Genomic DNA, 21,976 nt, shown 5'->3' on the forward strand with positions numbered 1-21,976 from the left:
ATACACCTGTTTTCTGTAGTAGAAACTGATTTAATATGATGATCAGGATATTCATAAATTACAACGTATTGGGTTAAATCTTATTTAACAAACATTTATAGAAAATCTACATGCCAAGCTCTGGGCATTTTAAGACGACTAAAACACAGTACTGCCCTCATGTAGCACATAGTCTAACAACTGGGAAGATCATGAGTATCATGGGGCTGGTATCACACTGGTGTTATGAACAAGATGCTCTGAGGAAGAGACGAATGCAGTTATTTGGAGAGTAGAAAAAGCATTGAGGGAATAGGGGACATTTAAGTTGGACATTTCCAGGTGACTAGAAGTTTTCCAAGAGAAGTGGGCAAGAGGAAAGTCCTAGATAGAGAAAATAGCACACACAAAGGGTAAAAGTACACAATGCATGCCTGGAATGGCAAGATCTAGTAAGACTTGGGAAGTTTGGAGAAGTAGAAGAAAAGTAGATTGAGGTCAGATTGTAAATAATCTTGACCATCCTGTTAAAAATGTTACCCTCTAAGTTCTAGGAAGCCACCAAGGATTTTATGTAGGATTTATGGCAAAATCAGGCCAATGGTTTAGAAAGAATACCCTGGTATCAACACAGAGTATTAAGTTTTTGAAGATACTGCAGTAATATAAGCAAGTAGTGGTGAGAGCCTTAACTAAAGCAGTTATACTGGAAACACAAGGAGTAGTATTTGAGGATCTATTAATTCTCTGTGTCTCAGTTTTGTTATCTTTAAAATGGGCATAAAAATAATAGTACCTACCTTATAGGGTTGTTGTGACAGTTAAATCAGTTAATTCATGAGGAGCATCTACAATAGCGCTGGACTTAATAAGCACTTTTACATATTACTTATACTTACTACTGCAGTGTTAAGGCTAAGTTGAAAATGAAAGAAGTTCATCAAGTCACAAAAAAAATCATAACTCTCAGTACATAACCAAGAGTGAAATCATTCTTGAGAAGCAGGAATGTAACAAGTACTATTAAAAGATCAAACATAATCTCAGCTACCAGCCATACCTATGACAGACATCCTTTTTCTGATATTGTTGAAGTCCAAGAAGGCAAGCAGTTGGTAAGTAACCAGTGTTCCCAATTCTTCTACAGTTATTGTCTCTGGGGTTCGAGACTTAAAAATGAACCCAAAATTTCTTGCAGCAGTCACTAAAGCCCCCTCATCAGGTGACTGAACTTGGTAAATCAGCTGTCCTAAAAGGAAAAGAAACTATCATGTTAAACAACAGCAAAAAAAAATCTATTAAAAAAGGAAAAAAACCAAATACATTAATACGGAGAATAATTGCTAACATTCACAGAATGCCAATACTAATGTCAACTCATCTATAACACTGAACTCAAGTGTTAGCTCCAGAAATCAGAACTTTTCTGCTTGCCAACCAGCTGGACCAAGTGCCTGTCCTGCGGGATACTACAGGACGCCAGGCATACCACCACCACAGCCCTTGTCATCTTATACAAAAATACCCATTTCTGCATCTCCCTTTCCACAATGCTGAAAGTTTCTCAGGTCAGAGGCTGTATCTTTGTATTTTCAGTGACTAGAGATGTGCAGTGGAAGTTTCACAAACTAAAACACTTAATAGGAATTAACTCACATAATCCTCACAGAAAGCCTTGAGGTTGGGATTATTAAAATTATTATTTCCATTTTATACCACTGACCTATGACTATAGAGGTTATATGATTTTTGCAAGATCACACAGCCAAAGAGTAATAGAGCAGGTATTCCAAACTCCACTTCAGTCTGCAACTAATGACCATTTCATGAGAATACATACAAGATACCCTTGAAATCAAACTGGTGTGTTCATTCTTGGTGCTTGATATTGTGAAAGTATTGGGCTGGGAGTAAGAGGGGAGAAGAAAGAAAAATAATGAAATGAGCCAAAAAACCAAACTAAAACAAAAAGCCATAAAAATACAGCATGTATAAGGTAAAACCTTCTATATAAAATTCTATTATCTTTGTAAAAATACATTAGAAAAAGTAGGCAGAGCTATATCCATATTTACTGAGTTATAGTAATGCCCAAGATAAATTCTTTTCAAAATGAATTGCATATTAATGTGTATGATTCCTTTTCATAAAAAACAAACCAACTTATTATGTATATTCATATACACACACACACACACACACACAAGTGGAAAGGGTAAAATGATGTACACCAAATGTTATCATTGGTTACCACTGTAGGGGTGAGATTGAAGGAGTTCACAGAAAAAATTATTAGCTTTGCCTTTATAAACTTTGTACTGTGTGGTTTTCCCTTATATGGTAGCCATAAATTAATTTTGAAATTCAAAAAGGGAAAAGAATTAAAGCAATTACTTGATTTACCTATGAAATGATATAACTTCCACTTCTGGCAACATGGTAAGCTAGGTGCTAGGACAAACTTCCCTGCTACAAACAACTACAGATTCTGTATAAAACATTTTAATTTTTTAAATACATTTATGAAAGATGTACTGGCAAGAAAACAAGAATTTTTCAGGTCAAAGACCGAGGGAAAAAATAAAATGAATAAAAGAAGACTGTAGCCAGCGTTTGCCTTGAGGGTGTTTTCTGAACCAGGAGAACTTGATCATTGGTTTCCAGCCTCTGAGGGTTCATGCATATTTGCACCCTAAATTCATAATATCTAAGTGGCTTAAAAAAATCAAACTAAAAATTTAGTTTAATATGTTCCTGTGTTAGAACACTGACCGAAGCAAAGCAAGTCCTTTCTGGAGGAACCAGTCTTTACCTTAGGACCCAAAGAATTTCTAAAAATAAACTTCCAAGTAAAATGGTCACCTCACAGTGAAAAATCATTAAAATCCCAATAAACAAGACACAGTGAGAACCAACAGAAAGAAAAGAAAGAATAAAGACCTGCAAAACCCCTAGATATTGGAATTATTAGAAAAAGCACACACAAATACTTAATAGCTTTCAAAAAAATAAAAGAGTCATAAAATTAAGATTTGATAAAGAACCAAAGACCTTATAGAAATTAAAAATTAAAAGCTGCAAATTAGATACTACTAGAGAAAGAAGTAATGTACTGGGGCGGGGAGGATGGAGAAAATTCCAGGATATATCCAAAGAGACAGAAAAAGGGAAAAATGAGAGACTTCTTAAAAGACATAGAGAACAGAGTGAAAATATATGACACTGAACATCTAATATGAGAGGGGGAAATGAATCAGAGGCAATGCTGGAAAAAATACATGGCCAAGGAAACTCCAGAAGTGATGAGAGATGACATTCTACAGATTCATGAATCTCAGTGAATTCCAAGCAATATAAATTTTATAAAAACCCACCCCTATAGTGAGAACATGGAAGGAGAAATCTTAAAAGTAGCCAGGGAGAGAAGACTGATGACCTTCAGTCTGACAACTGGACTGAGAGCTGACTATACAGTAAGAGAAATAGTAGCAGGATACAGTGGAGTACCTTCAGTGTGTTGAGAGAAAACTGTCGCTTTAAATTTCTGCACACAGCAAAATCTTCAAGAATAAGAATGAAATAAAGTTGTTTTTCAAACAAAGTTTTTGAAAGTTTACTACCAGGAGGTTCTCCCTAACAGAAATTCCAAAGAATACACTTCATGTCAACAGAAGATCAGAGATGGGACAAGCATTAAAGAGCATAGAAATTAGTAAGTATACAGGATAAATCTAAGGAAACACTGACTATAAAAACAATAAAAACATCTTGTGGGATTAAAAAAGAAAATACATGACAAGAGGACTATATAATTCTTCTTAGAGGGTTGATTAGTGTTGAAGGGTCCTGAAGTCTTTGTTTTGTTCAAAAGAAGGCTTAGACTTCGATAAGTTCATTATGCTAAAATTTCTAGGCTAACCACTAAAATACAAATAAGGATTCCAAAGCAGCAGATTAAAATGGAATAAATCCATAAGAGGAAAAATAAAAAAGAAGAAGAAGAGACTAAGACAAAAGATGGGGCAAATACAAAATACAAAATAAGATGGTAGAAATAAACTAAATAGGGTGCCTGGGTGGCTCAGTCGTTAAGCGTCTGTCTTCGGCTCAGGTCATGATCCTGGGGTCCCAGGATCGAGTCCCACATCGGGCTCCCTGCTCCTCGGGAAGCCTGCTTCTCCCTTTCCCACTCCCCCTGCTTGTGTTCCTGCTCTCGCTGTCTCTCTCTGTCAAATAAATAAAATCTTAAAAAAAAAAAAAAGAAATAAACTAAATATACCAATATTATATATTAAATACTTAAAGTCTAAATATATCAATAATCAATAAAGGTAATGGACTAAACGTTCTGTCAAACTAAATATTTTTTTAAATGTCAAAAATTATGCCATTCACAAAAGATGTGTCTAAAACACAAAGACTGACAGGTAGATTGGCAGGAAATAGTGGGAAAAGATAAACAATACAAATCTAACAAAAGTAAAACATCTATAACTATATTCATGTCAGCCAAAATAAACTTTAAGGCAAAAATACTACTACAGATAAAGAGGATCAATGTATATTGATACAAGTTTAATTTAAAGAGACATAAGTCTAAACAAATATCTAATAACATGACCTTAAAATATAAAAAGCAAACACTGACACAGCTACAAACAGAAATAGACAAATTTACCATTATAGTTGATGATTTTAACATACTCATTAATTGTGAAATTGAGTACTCAAAATAATCCACAGAGGGTTAGAAAACTGAACAATTCAATTAACAAACATTATCTCATGGATATATTTAGAACCCAGGACCTAATAACCGTAGAATGTACATTCATTTCAAGCACACATGAAACATTTATGGAAACTGAATACATACCAGGCCATAAAGCAAGCCTCAATAAATTTTAAAGGATTGATACCATGAGGCAGTAAGAAAAAATATTCTAAATTTTTTATCTCTTTAATTGCAATACACTAAAATTTTTAAAAATCCTATTAAAAGCTCTTGTACTTTCCACTTTACTGCTTCTAAAATTTCATCCTGGAGAAGGAAATGAGAATGTCAACTTCCCCAAATGACTTCTCCATGAAACAGCACACATAAAATAAAAGCGATAGTTTCAACTATAAATTATACAATCATAAATTTTAAGTTTATTAGATTTGGGTTCTAGTCTTTTCCATAATTAACATTTATATATGAAAACTTTGTTTTTCAAGGTACTTTAACATATGGATTTAAGCTATCTATCCTGTAATTAAAGCTGTAAAAGGAGAGCAAAATAATTTCCCCCTACTCAGTGATGTAATCCTTCACTTAGAATTTGATATCTTAAAACAAGAGACAGAAACAGTTTAAAGGATATATACATCTACATCTCTTCACTTCAAAATACCTTTACATAGCAAGATATTACCAATACCCACCAGAATGGGTAAAATTTAAGAATGATAATACTAAATGGTGGCAAGAATGTCAAGGTACTAGAACTCTCATACACTGATGGTGGGATTTGTAAAATGATACAACCACTTTTGAAAACTAGTTGGGCAGTTTCTTATAAAGTTAAACATATACTATGATCTGGCAATTTCTATTCCTGTTTACCAAAAACAAATTTGTTAAATATTTTTTAAAGACATAAAAACATTTATGGCAAACCAAATGTGCATGAACAGAGGACTAGAAAAGAAAATTACGGTACACTCGCACAATGTAATATTACTCAGCCATAAAAATGAATGAACTATTGATTGATACAACAACATGGATGAATGACAAAAACATTACATTGTGTGAGGGGTGCCTGGGTGGCTCAGTCAGTTAAGCGTCCAACTCTTGGTTTCGGCTCAGGTCATGATCTTGGTCAGGGTCATGAGATTGAGTCCCGCATCTGGCTCTGTGCTCATAGTGGAGTCTGCCTGAGATTCTCTCCCTTTCCTTCTGCCCCTCCCCCTGCTCATGCATGCTCTCTCTCTCTCTAAAAAAATGAATAAATCTTAAAAAAAAAAAAAACTACATTGTGTCAAAGAAGCCAGACACAAAAGAATACATATTGTATGATTCCATTTATATGAAGTACAAGAACAGTCAAAATTCATCTCTGATGATAGAAATCACAGCAGTGGTTGGCTGGGCAGGGGTTGGGATTGTGGACTGAAAAGGGACAGGAATAATCTCTCTGGAGTGATAGAAACGATTTACACCCTGTTGGGGATGGGAATGGGGGTTACATGGGTGTATATAATTGTCAGAATTCATCAAACAACACACGTAAGATCTGTGTGTTTTATTGCATTTAATTATATCACATTATGAAAAATTTTAAGTGATACTAGAAAAGAAGAATGAATGCTATCAGTAAACTAGAATTTTGACAAATGTCTGCAAGATAAAAAGTAGATTTGACCACTGAAGAAGTAAGAGAAAAACACAGCTCAAAGCATTTGCAAAAGAAAATGAATACAGAGGTAAGAGAAATCCTCAAAAGATTCTCCAGACTCAGAGTCAGCAAATGAGAAGAGAAGTGCTCTTGGGGGCATCATTAGTAAAATTAGTTGAAGAATTCCACTCAGCACTCCAGCCCATCTGAGCTCCTCCTTCTGCCAGCTTACTCAGAACTGGCTTCAGTGTCAGTTGCCTCCAGGACAAAACCTTGAAAATGTTCTTCTGCACAAAGTGTACATTCCACTAAAGGAAACCTCAAAGATTTGAGTGCTGCAGCTGGAGACCAAAACTGAGAAGAGACTGAATCGCTTGAGAATTCCACAAGAATAAGAGAGAAAATGAGGGAAAGGAATCCGATGATTGACATTTTCTTCCAGGCCAGACCTTCAGTACAACTCTCTCTCAAGTGGGAGTTTTGCCACAGACTCCTAGCACTAGATCTGAAAAAGTAAGATAGTTGAGCCCAGATACCATATGAATTCCTGGAGGGAGGAACCCCACACCCAGAAGATGAGCTATGTATTCTATCTCTCCCCCACAACCTCGGGAGATTGGCCACTGTAATCAGAATCTACATTCAGCAAGGGACAAACAGGGATTCTCAAATACAAATAAGAATAGGCAACCACAATTCATCAAACATTTGAGAATATGAAGATTAGACACAGAATTCAAAAAATAACATTCTATAAAATGAAAAATCATAGAGGAAACAAAAGAAAATTTCAAATTAAGAAAATAAAGATCCTCAAAGAGCTCTAAGGAGGATATAACATTAAAATAAAAACAGCTATTAAAATAAAAACAGTTTTGGAAATGAAATAAACTCAAAGGGCAAAGATACAAAGAATGCCTTACTTAAAGGCACTGTGATATCCTCAGATAAAAATATAATTAATCATTGTTCTTAGAATTATAAAGATCAGTTTGAGTCATAAATATACTTATATAAATCCTCACAGCAATAGTAAAACTCATAGAAACAGAAATGGGTCAGTCCAGCATCATGGAGGACAAAACTATGGCTTGAATGTAATCGCAAGAAGGAAAAAATAAAGAAAAAATATATATAGAGAGAAAACATAAACAAGTGTATATATGTACATATACACACACATATATATGACATACATGCATACATATACACAGTCAACAGTCTTTATATATTTCACTTTGAAGTTGAAATTACTTGGGTGGTAATTTTTACTCACTCACTGGTAGCAGAAAGAAATAAAACTTATGAATGGAATAGACTGGGCTCAAATGGAGCAAGAAGCTGATTCACTATACCATTATCTACTTGCCTCATTGCTTCAATATTAAAGTGGCCCAGCTGATTTTGTTCTATTCTATGAACCCTGGGCCCTATACAACCATCTTAATAGTGTGAGGACTTGTTCATAATGGGGACTAAGAGCATCCTACTCTCTGTGTACATCTATCCCCATTATTGGGAAAACTCATTCATTCTACGCATATGCCTGATCATCATCTATTAGATGTTTGTGTTAATGATGAGAGCTAAACACCTCAACTGTTATTTTCCTACTTGTCCTGGCTATCAGGAAGCTCACAGTCAAATATGGTGCTTGATCATTAGAAAGATTTCATCCCCTTGTACTTGCACATTTGGGCCCTCATCTTTCTATTACTCCTATTTCTCTTCTTTTTCTCTCCTTTGCAGTCTCTCCATAATTCTTGGAAAACACTCAGGATATAAATTCATACAAAGAAAAGCTGGTGATAGGTAAACCCCTTATGCAATGTATACTTTTCATCAGAACATCTTTCTAACTCCAAATATTTTATAGAAGTATCATTTCTGATCTAAAAAGCAAAGCTCACCACTCAGACATGCTATGTACTTACCTGCACTATTTTCCTCCGACATTACAGTGTGACAAAGGGCAAGTAATCGAAGAAATTCATACACTTTGGAATCCCCCAGTTTAACAGATTCCATCAAATGGTGGTCAGAGAACTGAAATGTTGTATCTGCTTGGGGATTGACTGAGAAATCCACAGGCTCATTTTTCTGTAGGAGAACAATAGAAAAAAAAAAACTATACACCTCCTTCCAACAACAATCTTTTAAAATTCAAAATATTTCCTCTATGTATTTTTAGTGTTTGTATGATTTTTCAGCCTCGAACATCTGGCACTACAATGGCTTTGTTTCCTCATTACTGTTAAATATCATCTTCTCCTGGGGCGCCTGGGTGGCTCAGATGGTTAAGCGTCTGCCTTCGGCTCAGGTCATGATCCCAGGGTCCTGGGATCGAGTCCCGCATCGGGCTCCCTGCTCCTTGGGAGCCTGCTTCTCCCTCTGCCTCTCTCTCTCTCTCTGTCTCTCATGAATAAATAAATAAAATCTTTAAAAAAAAAAAAAAATATCATCTTCTCCTTTCAGAGCCAAGTACCAAAGCAGTGACCCTTCCAAAAGCATAAGGAAAAAAAAATATCCAATGGCTGTACAGATCCTCAAATACTTATTGCAACTCCAACATACAAAGAAGCCCTGATGTTTTTTTTTTTCAAAACCTACTCAATGGCAAAACCTGACCTGACTTGAATTCATATTGGAAGCAATATTTGACCTAGAATGGTATGTGTCTAATTATAGACTTTAGTCTACTTAGTATGAATTAATATTTTCCAATGCAAAAATATTAATGTGTTTTATTAGAGTACTTTCTCAGATCTCTCTGGAGATACTGCATAATACAATGATAGGATTAAAATTGGGATCTTGAGATATTTGCACTCACATGTTCATTGCAGCTTTATTTACAATAGCCAAGAGGTAGAAACAACATAAACATCCATCAACAAATGAATGAATAAAGAATATGTGATATACAGATACAATGGAATATTATCCAGCCATAAAGAAAGAAGAGAATCCTGTCTTTATGCCACAACATGAATGAACCTTAAAGGCACATGTTTAAGTGAAATTAGTCAGTTACAAAAGAACAACTACTGCATTATTCCACTTATCTGAGGTACCAAAATAGTAAAACTCATAGAAACAGAAAGTAGAATGGTTGTTTCCAGGGGCTGGAGGAATGGGGGAATGGGGAAATGGGGAATTGCTGTTAAATAAGTATAGAGTTTCTGTCATGCAAGCTGAGAAAGTTCTAGAGATCTACTGTGCAACTTCATGAGTATTGTTAATAACAGTTTACTGTACACTTAAAAATGTGTTGAGTAGCCATCAAAAAAAATGAAATCTTGCCATTTGCAATGATGTGGATGGAACTAGAGGGTATTATGCTAACTGAAATAAGTCAATCATAGAAAGACAATTATCATATGATCTCAATGATATGGGGAATTTGAGAAAGAAGGCAGAGGATCATAGGGGAAGGGAGGGAAAAATGAAAGAAGACGAAACCAGAGAGGAAGACAAACCATAAGAGACTCTTTTTCTTTTATTAACATATAATGTATTATTTGTTTCAGGGGTACAGGTCTGTGATTCATCAGTCTTACACAATTCACAGTGCTCACCATAGCACACACCCTCCCCATGGTCCATCACCCAGCCTCCCCATCCCTCCCACACCCTCGACTCCAGCAACGCTCAGTTTGTTTCCTGAGATTAAGAGTCTCTTATGGTTTGTCTCCCTCTCTGGTTTCATTTTGTTTCATTTTTCCCTCCTTTCCCCTATGATCCTCTGTCTTGTTTCTCTTTTTTTTTTTTTTTAAGATTTTATTTATTTATTTGAGAGAGAGAATGAGAGAGAGAGAGCATGAGAAGGGGGAGGGTCAGAGGGAGAAGCAGACTCCCTGCCAAGCAGGGAGCCCGATGCGGGACTCGACCCCGGGACTCCAGGATCATGACCTGAGCCGAAGGCAGTCGCTTAACCAACTGAGCCACCCAGGCGCCCCTCTGTCTTGTTTCTCAAATTCCTCATATCAGTGAGATCATATGATAATTGTCTTTCTCTGATTGACTTATTTCACTTAGCATAATACCCTCTAGTTGCATCCATGTCGTTGCAAATGGCAAGATTTCATTTTTGATGGCTGCATAATATTCCTCTGTGTATATATGTGTGTGTGTGCGTGTGTGTGTGTGTGTGTGTGTGTATACACACACCACATCTTCTTTATCCATTCATCTGTTAATGGACATCTAGGCTCTTTCCATAGTTTGGCTATTGTGGACATTGCTGCTATATCATAAGAGACTCTTAATCTCAGGAAACAAACTGAGCGTTGCTGGAGTGGAGGGGGGTGGGAGGGATGGGGTGGGTGGGTGATGGACATTGGGGAGGGTATGTGCTATGGTGAGCGCTGTGAATTGTGTAAGACTGATGAATCACAGACCTGTACCCCTGAAACAAATAATACACTATATTTTAATAAAAAATTAAAAATTTTTTTAATTTTAAAATTAAAAAAAATCATACAATAACAAAAAAATGTATTGAGTAAAAAAAAGAAAAACATGATAAAAGAAATAGGGTAGAACAAAATAGTGGAAGATGATTCGATAGTAAATAAGAACCCTGTTAATTCACTGACTTCTGGAAAGCACAGAACGTACTTCTAAAAGTTTATTATTCAAAGCACTAGTCCTATGATAATGTCTTTGCAAAAATTGGTTGATAGGAAAATACTTTTAATATATACTTCATCTTGGAGAATATAGAATATTTTATATTATATCCAAGTATATGAGAAGATCTGCATACAGGACACTCAGTTGTGTTTATCCCAGAATCATAGAGACTTATTTAATCACAGATTGTTTTGTTCATGTAAGAAATTTTGAAAACAACTTTATTAGGGGAAAAAAATGATCAACTCACTAGTAAGGAGTAAAATACACTCTGACCTTAGAATTCCCTGAAACTCCCAGGGAAGAAACTGTGACTCAACGAGATCATAGCCAATCAAGCTGTCATTCGAGTATAAATTCAGTACATAGTTCATGTTTGTTATGAACCTTCTTGAAACTAGAGGATGAACTTCATCCAAATAAGGGATAACTGGAAAAATCATTAGTAAAGGACTAGTTAGGGGTGAGCACTAAATCCCTTAAAGTGAAGGACTAAGTCTAAAAGAAATAGAGAGATTAAGATGCCAAAACAAAATATCTATATGGTATACCTTGACTACACAAGATGAAAAGACAGCTAAAAAACTGGAAGATATGGATTTCTTCATTTTATTATTTGAAGGTCAGATGATATCATTTAAAGTTTCAAATCAACTAATAAAAATATATATTTAGGATTAAGAAAAATATAAAAATATAAAATACAAAAACAGTAGGAAAATATGAGGGAAAGGAGAAATATAATTTCATCATTGTTCATATTAGGACATTAATAGACACTGCCTTAAAAAAAAGTATTAGGAATACTACGTAAACTCTTGAAGTATATGGTAGAAAAACAATGAAATACTTTTTTAATATTTCTAAACATTATAAGAAATGCATACATACAGAATAAATAATCCATATAAAGAATTATTAAACACAAAGTCTATTATTGTTGGACACAAAGTACAACCTAAAATATTATAACTAAGACGATATATAGCCCTACATAGATGGCCCAAACTCAATTTTTAAAAGATTGGAATGCAAAGCAAACTCTAATCCTATGCTGTACACACAAGACACACATAAAGTCATTCAGAAACAGAAAATAACAGGTGGGCACATGCAAATGAAAAGAAACCAGAAGTTGTGACATTAACATCAAATAAGGTTGAATTCAGGCCAAGAAGAATTAAATGAGTCAAAGGAGAGCAATTTTAATGTTAAATTGTATAATTCATAATAAAAATATAACCACTATGAATATCAATTTACCCTCAACTAGCATCAATACTTGTAAAACAAAGATTTCAGGCTATGTAAGAGTTATATATAGAGAAAGAGATTTTCAAAATACTTTGATTACCCTCTTTTATGCTAACAGGTGATATAGATAAAAGATAATAATGAAATAGAAGACCTAAATAATATAATTTACATGGTAGAACTAACTGACATCTAGCTAACTTTATACCTTGAAAACAGAATATACATACATTTCCTTTTAAGAAGCCTGGAACACTGACAACAATTGATTGTATTAAGTCACAAAGAGAACCCCAATAAATTCCAAGAAGTAGATACAATACAAATCTGTTCTTTTATTAAAAGTGCAATAAAGTTAGGAGGGAAACCTCTATCACTTGGGAATTTTAAAACTCTTCCTTAAAAACTTATGTTTCAATGTGGATATTCAAATTGATATGACAAAAATAAAATTAGTAATACAGGCCAAATCTATGTGATAAAATTAAAGAAGTGCTCAGAGAAAAATTAAGAACATAAATATTTGTAGATTAAAAAGGAAAAATGAAATTAATAAGTTAAGCATCCAAGTATGAAGTTAGAAAAAAAAACTTAAAGAATGAAGAAAGAAGGCATTAATAAAGATAAAAGCAGAGACTATTGATTAAAACACAGGAAAATATATACAAATAATAAATAAAACCCAAAGCTGCACTTTTTCTGTAGAAGAAGGGGACAACTTTCTTAACCAACTGAGCCACCCAGGCGCCCGAAGGGGACAACTTTCTAATGTAATCAAGATAGAAAAGGAAAAAGACAAACAAAAATAAATTATTTTTTTAAATAGCCACAAAGAGAAAATTAAAAGGATCATAAGACACTTCTTCACTCAACTTTAAGGCACAGATCATTTTGATGTTATATAAACTGTCTCACAGAATACAAAAAGAAGGAAAAATAAGAAAAATTATCTCTTTCTAAAGTAAATATAACATTGGTAGCAAAAGAGACATTACTGCCCCCCAAAACCACTGAGGACTGATGTGTCTTACAAACCCACAGGCACATATCTAAATAAAGCATTAGCAAACAGAATCTAGTAGCACACTGAGAAAACAGCTTAACACAAGTGACATTTATTTACAGAAACCATGGATGGATGACAAATCAACAGAAAAATGGGTAAAGATGAAATACAATAAACTATTAAAAATATAAAAAGATGTCCAACCTCGCTCATAAGATAAATTAGAACTAGAACCATAATGACATATCATTTCACATAGTCTTGTCAAATATCAAAAACTCTGACAAAACGTCGTGTTGGTAAGGGTGGGAAAAAGCACTCTTGTACATTGTTTGTGGCAGGATAAATTGGTAAAAATTTTAAATACAATGGCAATATTTATCAATTACAAATGCACATACCTTTTGATTTAGCAATTTCAATTTCCAATTCCACTAACTGGATTAGTGGAATTCCAATTCCACTAATCTAGAAAGATCTCAAATATATCATTGAGAAAGAAAGTTACGAACGATATAGATAGTATGCTACCGCCTACATAAAAAGTGGAGAAAAATACTTCCTTGTATACACGGAAATATCTCTAAAAGAATTAAAAAACAGAGGGAACTCTGTGGTTGAGGGACCTCCATAGAAGGGATTTTGAACCATATGAATCTATTTTTTAAAAGTTATATATTAAATATTTCATCTGGTCAGAGTAGAAATCAGTCCTCCAGGAGCTCATCATTTTAAAAACACATGTACAATTTGAAATTAAAAGTAAGAATGAAATTTGTCACCTCCACACCTTAGTTATATCTGTTTTCTGACCCACGTCATCATGAACTTCACCTGCCAAAACAAAAATTAAGAATAACAAATGAAATTAAAACTAGATTTAGACATTTAGTTTTAAGGAATACACTTACTGAAGCACCATTAGTAGAAGGCATTAGGAGTTCAAATTTAGACTTTTTAGGAGTGGTTTCAAACTGTAAGCCTAGACATAGTGATTAACCCAGAGAAATACTCAAGTTTACCCAAGATAGAACTAAAATGCAGTATGAACTGAAACAAAATATACAGCTCATGATCATGTTCTGTAAATTTTATCATCCTGCTGTCACATTATCCATGATGTTTGCCAGAGGCAAATTTTTGTTTTCCACTTTATCCCCACAGTTGAGGCATTCAAAATGACATCCTAGACAGACCAATTCTCACCAGTGCTAGAGCTTGGTGAGTACATCTCCATCTTGGTTTGGGCCAGATACAGCTGTGTAATATCCAGGCCAATCAGCATGTAAATGTTAAACAGTGTCCATGCCCCCTGCAGTCAGAAACCATAGCCAAGTATGTGCCAAATATTTAAAAATAATTTTTCTTTGTATAAAGCCAATATATGCTTATTATAGATAAATTGGAAAATACAAGATGTTTACAGTAGAAAGTAAAAATTACTAACAGTCCCATCCCCATGGATAACCAGTATTTATAGTTTCTTTCATGCTGTGTGTGTGTATATGTGTGTGTGTGTTTATATATATTTATCATAGAGTTCAAAAATGTCTGGTTCCTGCTGTTTTTAACCGAAGTGTGAGAATTTCTCTGGTCGTCAAAAGTTCTTTGTGAATCTAATTTTGAATGGTTGTATCATAGCTACATAGCATAATTTATTTTAGCTTTCTCCTCTTTGGAAGCTTTTAAGATTTTTCTAATTTTTGCTTAGCATTTGAAGATTTAATGCCATTTGCCAAGACTGTATTTCTTGCAAAGATAATAAGAGTTCCTTGCATTAATCCTGTGCTAGGCACTTGTATTATCACTCATCTTCATAACAAACTTGCCAGATGAAGATTTTTACTCCTGTTCTATGGGTGAGGGAACCAAAGAACAGAAATCCATGGGAAGTTACTAAACTGAGGCTAAAAAGTCAGCCTCGTGTGTTTTTGAACCCCAGTCTCTTTCTTTTGGCTACATAATGCTATGACCAAGAAAAGCCTCTGATGAATCGGTATTTGCTGTTTTTCTGGAGCACTGGTCTAAATCTGGACCTGTGTGACTGCTGCGTAGGCGGAGTCCCAGAGCCAGTCAATGAAACTCACCATGCTCCTGGAATTTAAATCTCAAACTCACTGCAGTTATGCTCCAGTCATTGTGCCATAGGCAGTAACTCATAACCAATAAAAATGAAACAAAGCTGTGCCTTCCTGTAAAATGCCTCCCCCAAAGGAAACATGCCTATAAAGCTGGTGATGGAAGTGAAGAAAAGTTAAAGACGTCAAAGAAAATAAAAGTTCTGAACTAGAAAATAGAAGATTTAGATAAATTAGAGTAGAATATCAAATTTTCCCAAGGCTAGATCTATGATATAAACAAAACCAACTTATAGGAAAACAAGAAAAAGTGATTCTTAAACATGCTGTGATTGCTTTAGTAAGAATGTATTTCAATGACATCAAAAATGCATTATAAATTATAATGGTATACAAATTAAGGGTCTAAAGAGGTTACTTAAATATTTCAGTTCTGCATTTTACTAGGGAAATTATAAGCTATCATGGGATTTGGAAATTTGCAAAGATCTTGGGATATATATACTTTGTGAAAATCAAGGGCCTTTGCTAAAAATATCCCTATGACAAACATCTCTACAAATAAATCCTGGTCCACATGTCTGATAATTTCCTTAGCATCATTTCCTAGAAGTGATATTATCATTATTATGTTATTATCAATGTGTGCCATGGCAAAAAAAACAAAATCCAAAAGGTCCTCCAAATTAAAAATATCTCTAATACTCTGACTAAAATTTTCCCATTTAAACTACTCTTTGGGTTTAGCCAGTATTCTTAGAAAGTCTATGAAAATAATGTCAAAAGAAAATTTTTAGGGGAAGTCTCTATTTTATCTACCAGTTTTTATAATAGTGATATTTGAAATGCACAATGTAACTGAGGGCTTATAGAAGTCCAGGTTGAGAATTATCTGGTTCTCACCCAGAAAGGGGGGGAAGTGGAGCAGAGGAAAGCTGGGTTACCAGGATGGGGTAGCAAAGGGAGGTCAACAGGCAGGAGAGTATAAAAATTAACTGCTTGTATTTCTTAATTTTGTTCAAGGTTAAATCTTACTTTAAAATATTTGGCAATGTGTGAAGTTTCTCATCAGGAGACAAAGGGAAGTTTTCCCTCTCTTTCTTGGATTTTTCTTCTTGAGATTTCTGTACTGAAAAGCTGGGCACTCAGAGTCTAGTGAAAGGAGATCAGGAATCCAGAGACACCCAACAGAAGCCTTCTGCTGAGTTCCCATGCTTTCAGCTTAAGAACTGTCTGCTAACTGGCCAAAATCAGAGTGACAAGGATCACATATAAATAGAATGCCTGAAAATCCTAATATAGAGCAGGTATCCTGAAAAAAGCATTCAAACAGGAATTGGGATATTAATGAAATAGCTTGTCTGGCCACTCAAAGTAGCCCTGTACAGTGTGAATTCTTAGGAATGAATTGCAAATTCTTACAAACACAGGCCCTAACATCAATTCCAGAGCTGTTAGGAAGCAAGTATGAAATACTGTTTTTACCAAGCTAAATCAAGTTACCAAGAACTTGTCCTCCCTTGGATATGGGTCTATTAAGCACCACAGAATACAATCACACAGTTAGAGTACCAAAAGGAATCTCAGACAGTATCATAGCTAACCCCTATCTCTACCCCTGAATGATAACAAATGCCAAGTTTCATCTCAATTATTCAACATTCATTGAACAAATATTTAGTGAGTGTTTACTATATGTCAAGCACTATGTTATTGTGTGCCTGTATTAATAAGAAAGCCAGCAATAAATGGTTTGGTTTTTAAAAATAGAGTTGCTTATGTTCTTAAGGACTACTAACAATATCAGTAAGAAAGAGGAACTGTTTCCCTTACCATAGATTTTCCCATTAATGGAACATTTTTTAAAAGTCATGATGTTTTGAGTGAGGGTGCCTGTTTTGTCAGAGAAAACATATTCAATCTGGCCCAGTTCCTCATTTAGAGTGGTCGTCCGAGCTTCTGCAGGGGTGGATTTTCCAGAGTAATACATCTTCCGATCCCAGTTTATAAAGTAACTGTGTCCCAGACGAATTATTTCCATACTTCATCCATTAAAATGGAGAAAAAGAAATGTTCCATCAGTTTCAGAACATACAAAGCTTTACCAAAGTAAGAAGTCCATCAAAGCCTTCAGAGTGTAAGAGAAAATGTGGATGCTCTGTCCCCAGGTTCTAGTGACCTTCAGAAGCATCTCAGCAGAGTCTGATCATGAACCTGCCAAAGTCATTTCCCTGCAACACCATGAAAAAATAGATTTTGCATAAAAGCTTGGGGAACGTTCCATGTGTCATCATTTATATTAAACAGGCCCAGTAGAGATTTCTTGGGTAGCCTAAGTTGGCATTTCTCTTATATCTTAGGAGAAACTGATTATAATCAAAGATGTTTGTCAGAAAGAAGATCTAAAGAAAAGTGTTGTTGAGAACTTCCTCTCTACTACATCGTTTGATGCGCTTCACTTTGCCAAAAGAGGTAGAAGCAGTACCTCTGTAAAGCACTAAGCAAACCGTAATAGATACTGAGTAAATCTCAATACTATAATTATTGCTGTTATATTACTTTGCCCCTTTGCCAGGAAAAGAGCATTGTCTCATGATTTAGTGGTAATTTATGACTTTCCAACTCTAGAAGTGGAATTTCTACAGCCAAAGGTATGAACTTTTAAAATCTTTGTCATATGTAAGGCTAAATCAATTTCCAAAGAGGTTAACACTGTAAGTTTCTGCAATTACTGAAAATTATCATTGACTATGTATAATGTATATACATACACATCATACAAATGTTACCAATTTATCACGTCTTTTAATTTTGTTTTGACTATTTTTGACATGAAGAACTTTTCTTTTTAATTGATTAAATTTATCAATTTATAGTTTCTGTTTTGGAAGTTTTGCTTGGATAGGCTTTCCCTATGCCAAGATTATACATACAGACATGTTTACTTTTCTCCTGGTTCTTTACTGAATTTTCCACATTTAATTCCCTGTCATAGTTGGAATTTTTATAAGTATGATGTAATATGAGGTGCTAATTTCAATTTTTACAAAGTTTTTTCATCACCATTTATTGAACAACAAATCCTTTCCTTCACTGTGTTGGGATGCTTCCATGCCACCTATAAATTATTTTCCTCACTAGAATCCACTCTAGGGATTTCAGTTTTATTCTTTAATATGTCACTTAATACATCTCTTATTTTCCTTATTGCAGCTTTATAAAATTTGGCAGATCTGGAGGAAAAGATGGCGGAGGAGTAGGGGACCCTATTCCAACCGGTCCCGGGAATTGAGCTGGATATCCACCAAACCACTCTGAACACTCATGAAATCAGCCTGAGATGTAAGAAGATAGATCTGGATCTCTACAAACAGAATATCGCAGGCAGTTGGTTTCGAGGTATGAAGTGGGGAGCCATGATTCCCCAGGCAGATATCGGAAGATAAACACAGGGGGAGGGAGCCGTGGGGATCCTACACCACCAGTGAGTGATAGCCTCCTGCTCCAGGGACAGGGCACAGACTCGCAGACCGGTAGCGACAGGGAAAGGACTTTAGGGCAGCCCCCCCAGACTGAAACCCTGAGCGGTGGGGCCGCACATGTAAACTGAGGGCGGCTGGTGGTTTTAGAAGCACAAAGGGCAGAAACGTGCCCTGACCTGGAGGTGAGGACTGGGAGTGCTGCTGAGGGGCACACAACCCAGGACACTACAGTTTATAGTGTCACAGACAGAAACGGAGATAGTGTGGCCTGGAGAGCTCATGGAAGAACAGACTGCGATCTCTCGGCTCTGAGGCAGAGGACTGGAAACTAGCTCTTCTGCTCTGACTCTCAGAAGAGATGCAGAAAGCCACCAGGGAAAGCCGCCAGAGAAAAAAGCCCAAAAAAACTGGTTTTCACTGAGCCCATCCCCCCCCTCACAGGGGGCAGGGCAACTCTGCCCAAACAGGGTTCCCTGAATAACAGCACAGCAGGCCCCTCCCCCAGAAGACAGGCTGGGAGAACAAGAGGCCAGCAACCCTAAGGTCCCTATAAAACAGGTGCATCTTGCTTGGGTTTTGGTCAATAATTTGGACTCTGTACATTCCCTCAACCACCCCTCAACAGAATGACTAGGAGGGGGAACCCCCAAAATAGGAAAGACTCAGAGACTGTGATTTCTGCCACAGATTTACAAATGGATACAGATAAAACCAAGATGTCGGAGATGGAATTCAGGGTAGCAATTGTAAAGACAATAGCTAGAATGGAGAAATCGATTAATGGCAACACAGAGTCTCTAAGGGCAGAAATGAAAGCTGAACTGGCAGAACTTAAAAATGCTATCAGTGAGGGCGCCTGGGTGGCTCAGTCGTTAAGCATCTGCCTTCGGCTCGGGTCATGATCCCGGAGTCCTGGGATCGAGTCCCACATCGGGCTCCCTGCTCGGCGGGAAGCCTGCTTCTCCCTCTCCCACTCCCCCTGCTTGTGTTCCTGCTCTCGCTATCTCTCTCTCTGTCAAATAAATAAAATATTAAAAAAAAAAATGCTATCAGTGAGATCCAATCAAATCTAGATAATCGGGGCGCCTGGGTGGCTCAGTCGTTAAGTGGCTGCCTTAGGCTCAGGTCATGATCCCAGGGTCCTGGGATCGAGCCCCACATCGGGCTCCCTGCTCCGCGGGAAGCCTGCTTCTCCCTCTCCCATTCCCCCTGCTTGTATTCCCTCTCTCACTGTGTCTCTCTCTGTCAGATAAATAAATAAAATCTTTAAAAAAAAATCTAGATAATCTAACAGCTAGGATAAGCGAGGCAGAAGAATGAATTAGTGATCCAGAAGACCAATTAATAGACAAGAAGAGGGGAGGCCAGGGAAAAACAACTCAGAATCCATGGAAATAGAATCAGAGAAATAAGTTACACCATGAAACGACCCAATGTCAGAATTATCGGGATCCCTATCTGGGGAATGAAACAAACATTCGTATCCTAGAGGCAGAGAGGAACCCTCCCAAGATCAAGGCAAACAGGCCAATGCCCTGGCATGTAATAATAAAACTCGCAAATCTTAGAACCAAGGAAACCATCTTAAGGGCAGTTGGAGGAAGAGATTCCTTACGTACAGAGGGAGGAACATCAGAATAACGTCAGACCTATCCACAGAGACCTGGCAAGCCAGAAAGGCCTGGCAAGACATATTCAGGGTGCTAAATGAGAAGAACATGAAGCCAAGAATACTTTATCTGGCAAGGCTTCATTTAGAATGGATGGAGAGATCCAGAGCTTCCAAGACCAGCAGAAACTGAAAGAATATGTGACCACTAAGCCAGCCCTGCAAGAAATATTAAGGGAGGGGGTTCTATAAAAGGAGAAAGACCCCAAGAGTGATAAAGAACAGAAATTTACAGAGACAATCTATAGAAACAAGGACTTCACAGGCAACATGATGACAATAAATTCATATCTTTCAATAATCACTCTCAACATGAACGGCCTAAATATTCCCATAAAACGGCACAGGGTTGCAGATTGGATAAAAAGACAGGACCCATCCATATGCTGTCTACAAGAGACTCATTTTGAACCTAAAGATACACCCAGACTGAAAGTGTAGGGATGGAGATCCATCTTCCATATCAATGGACCTCAAAAGAAAGCTGGGGTAGCAATTCTTTTATCAGACAAATTAGATTTTAAACTAAAGACTGTAGTTAGAGACACAGAAGGACACTATATCATTCTTAAAGGGTCTTTCCAACAAGAAGATCTAACTATTGTAAATATCTACACCCCCAACATGGGAGCAGCCATCTACATAAGCCAACTGTTAACCAAAATAAAGAGTCATATTGATAATAATACATTAATTGTAGGAGACCTCAATACTCCACTCTCAGCAATAGACAGATCATCTAAGCAGAAAATCAACAAAGAAACAAGAGCTTTGAATGACACACTGGAAAAGATGGACCTCATAGATATATACAGAACATTCCACCCTAAAACAACAGAATACTCATTCTTCTCGAGCGCACATGGAACTTTCTCCAGAATAGACCACATACTGGGTCACAAATCAGGTCTCAGCTGATATGAAAAGACAGATTATTCCCTGCATATTCTCAGACCATAATGCTTTAAAACTGGAACTCAATCACAAGAAAAAATTTGGCAGAAATTCAAACACTTGGAAGCTAAAGACCACCCTGCTCAAGAATGTTTGGGTCCACCAGGAAATCGAAGAAGAACTTAAACAATTCATGGAAACCAATGAGAACGAAAAATCCTGAATTCACCAACTAACTTTACACCTTAAAGAATTAGAGAAAAAGCAACAAAAGATGCCTAAGCCATGCATTAGAAAAGAAATAATTAAGATTAGAGCAAAGATCAATGAATTAGAAACCAGAAACACAGCAGTTCAGATCAACAAAACTAGAAGCTGGTTCTTTGAAAGAATTAATAAGATCGATAAACCACTGGCCAGACTTATCCAAAAGAAAAGAGAAAGGACCCAAATTAATGAAATTATGAATGAAAAGGGAGAGATCACAACTAACACGAAGGAAATAGAAACAATTATTAGAAATTATTATCAACAACTATATGCCAATAAATTGAGCGACCTGGAAGAAATGGATGCCTTCCTGGAAACCTATAAGC

General features: G+C 36.1%; 1 protein-coding gene across 1 annotated transcript in view; it reads right to left on the minus strand.

Moving 5' to 3' along the window:
* The window catches only part of ATP8B4 (ATPase phospholipid transporting 8B4 (putative)), a 243,701-nt gene that overhangs the window by 68,214 nt on the left and 153,511 nt on the right, over nucleotides 1-21,976 (minus strand). The window contains exons 12-15 of the mRNA XM_021693958.1: nucleotides 17,169-17,377; nucleotides 14,048-14,091; nucleotides 8,297-8,462; nucleotides 1,040-1,228 (exon numbers count right to left, since the gene is read on the minus strand). Of these exons, the coding sequence (XP_021549633.1) occupies nucleotides 1,040-1,228; nucleotides 8,297-8,462; nucleotides 14,048-14,091; nucleotides 17,169-17,377 (608 nt within the window). The remainder of the gene's footprint in view (nucleotides 1-1,039; nucleotides 1,229-8,296; nucleotides 8,463-14,047; nucleotides 14,092-17,168; nucleotides 17,378-21,976) is intronic.

The sequence above is a fragment of the Neomonachus schauinslandi genome, chromosome 9 (assembly GCF_002201575.2).
Source record: "Neomonachus schauinslandi chromosome 9, ASM220157v2, whole genome shotgun sequence".
Lineage (NCBI taxonomy): Eukaryota > Metazoa > Chordata > Mammalia > Carnivora > Phocidae > Neomonachus > Neomonachus schauinslandi.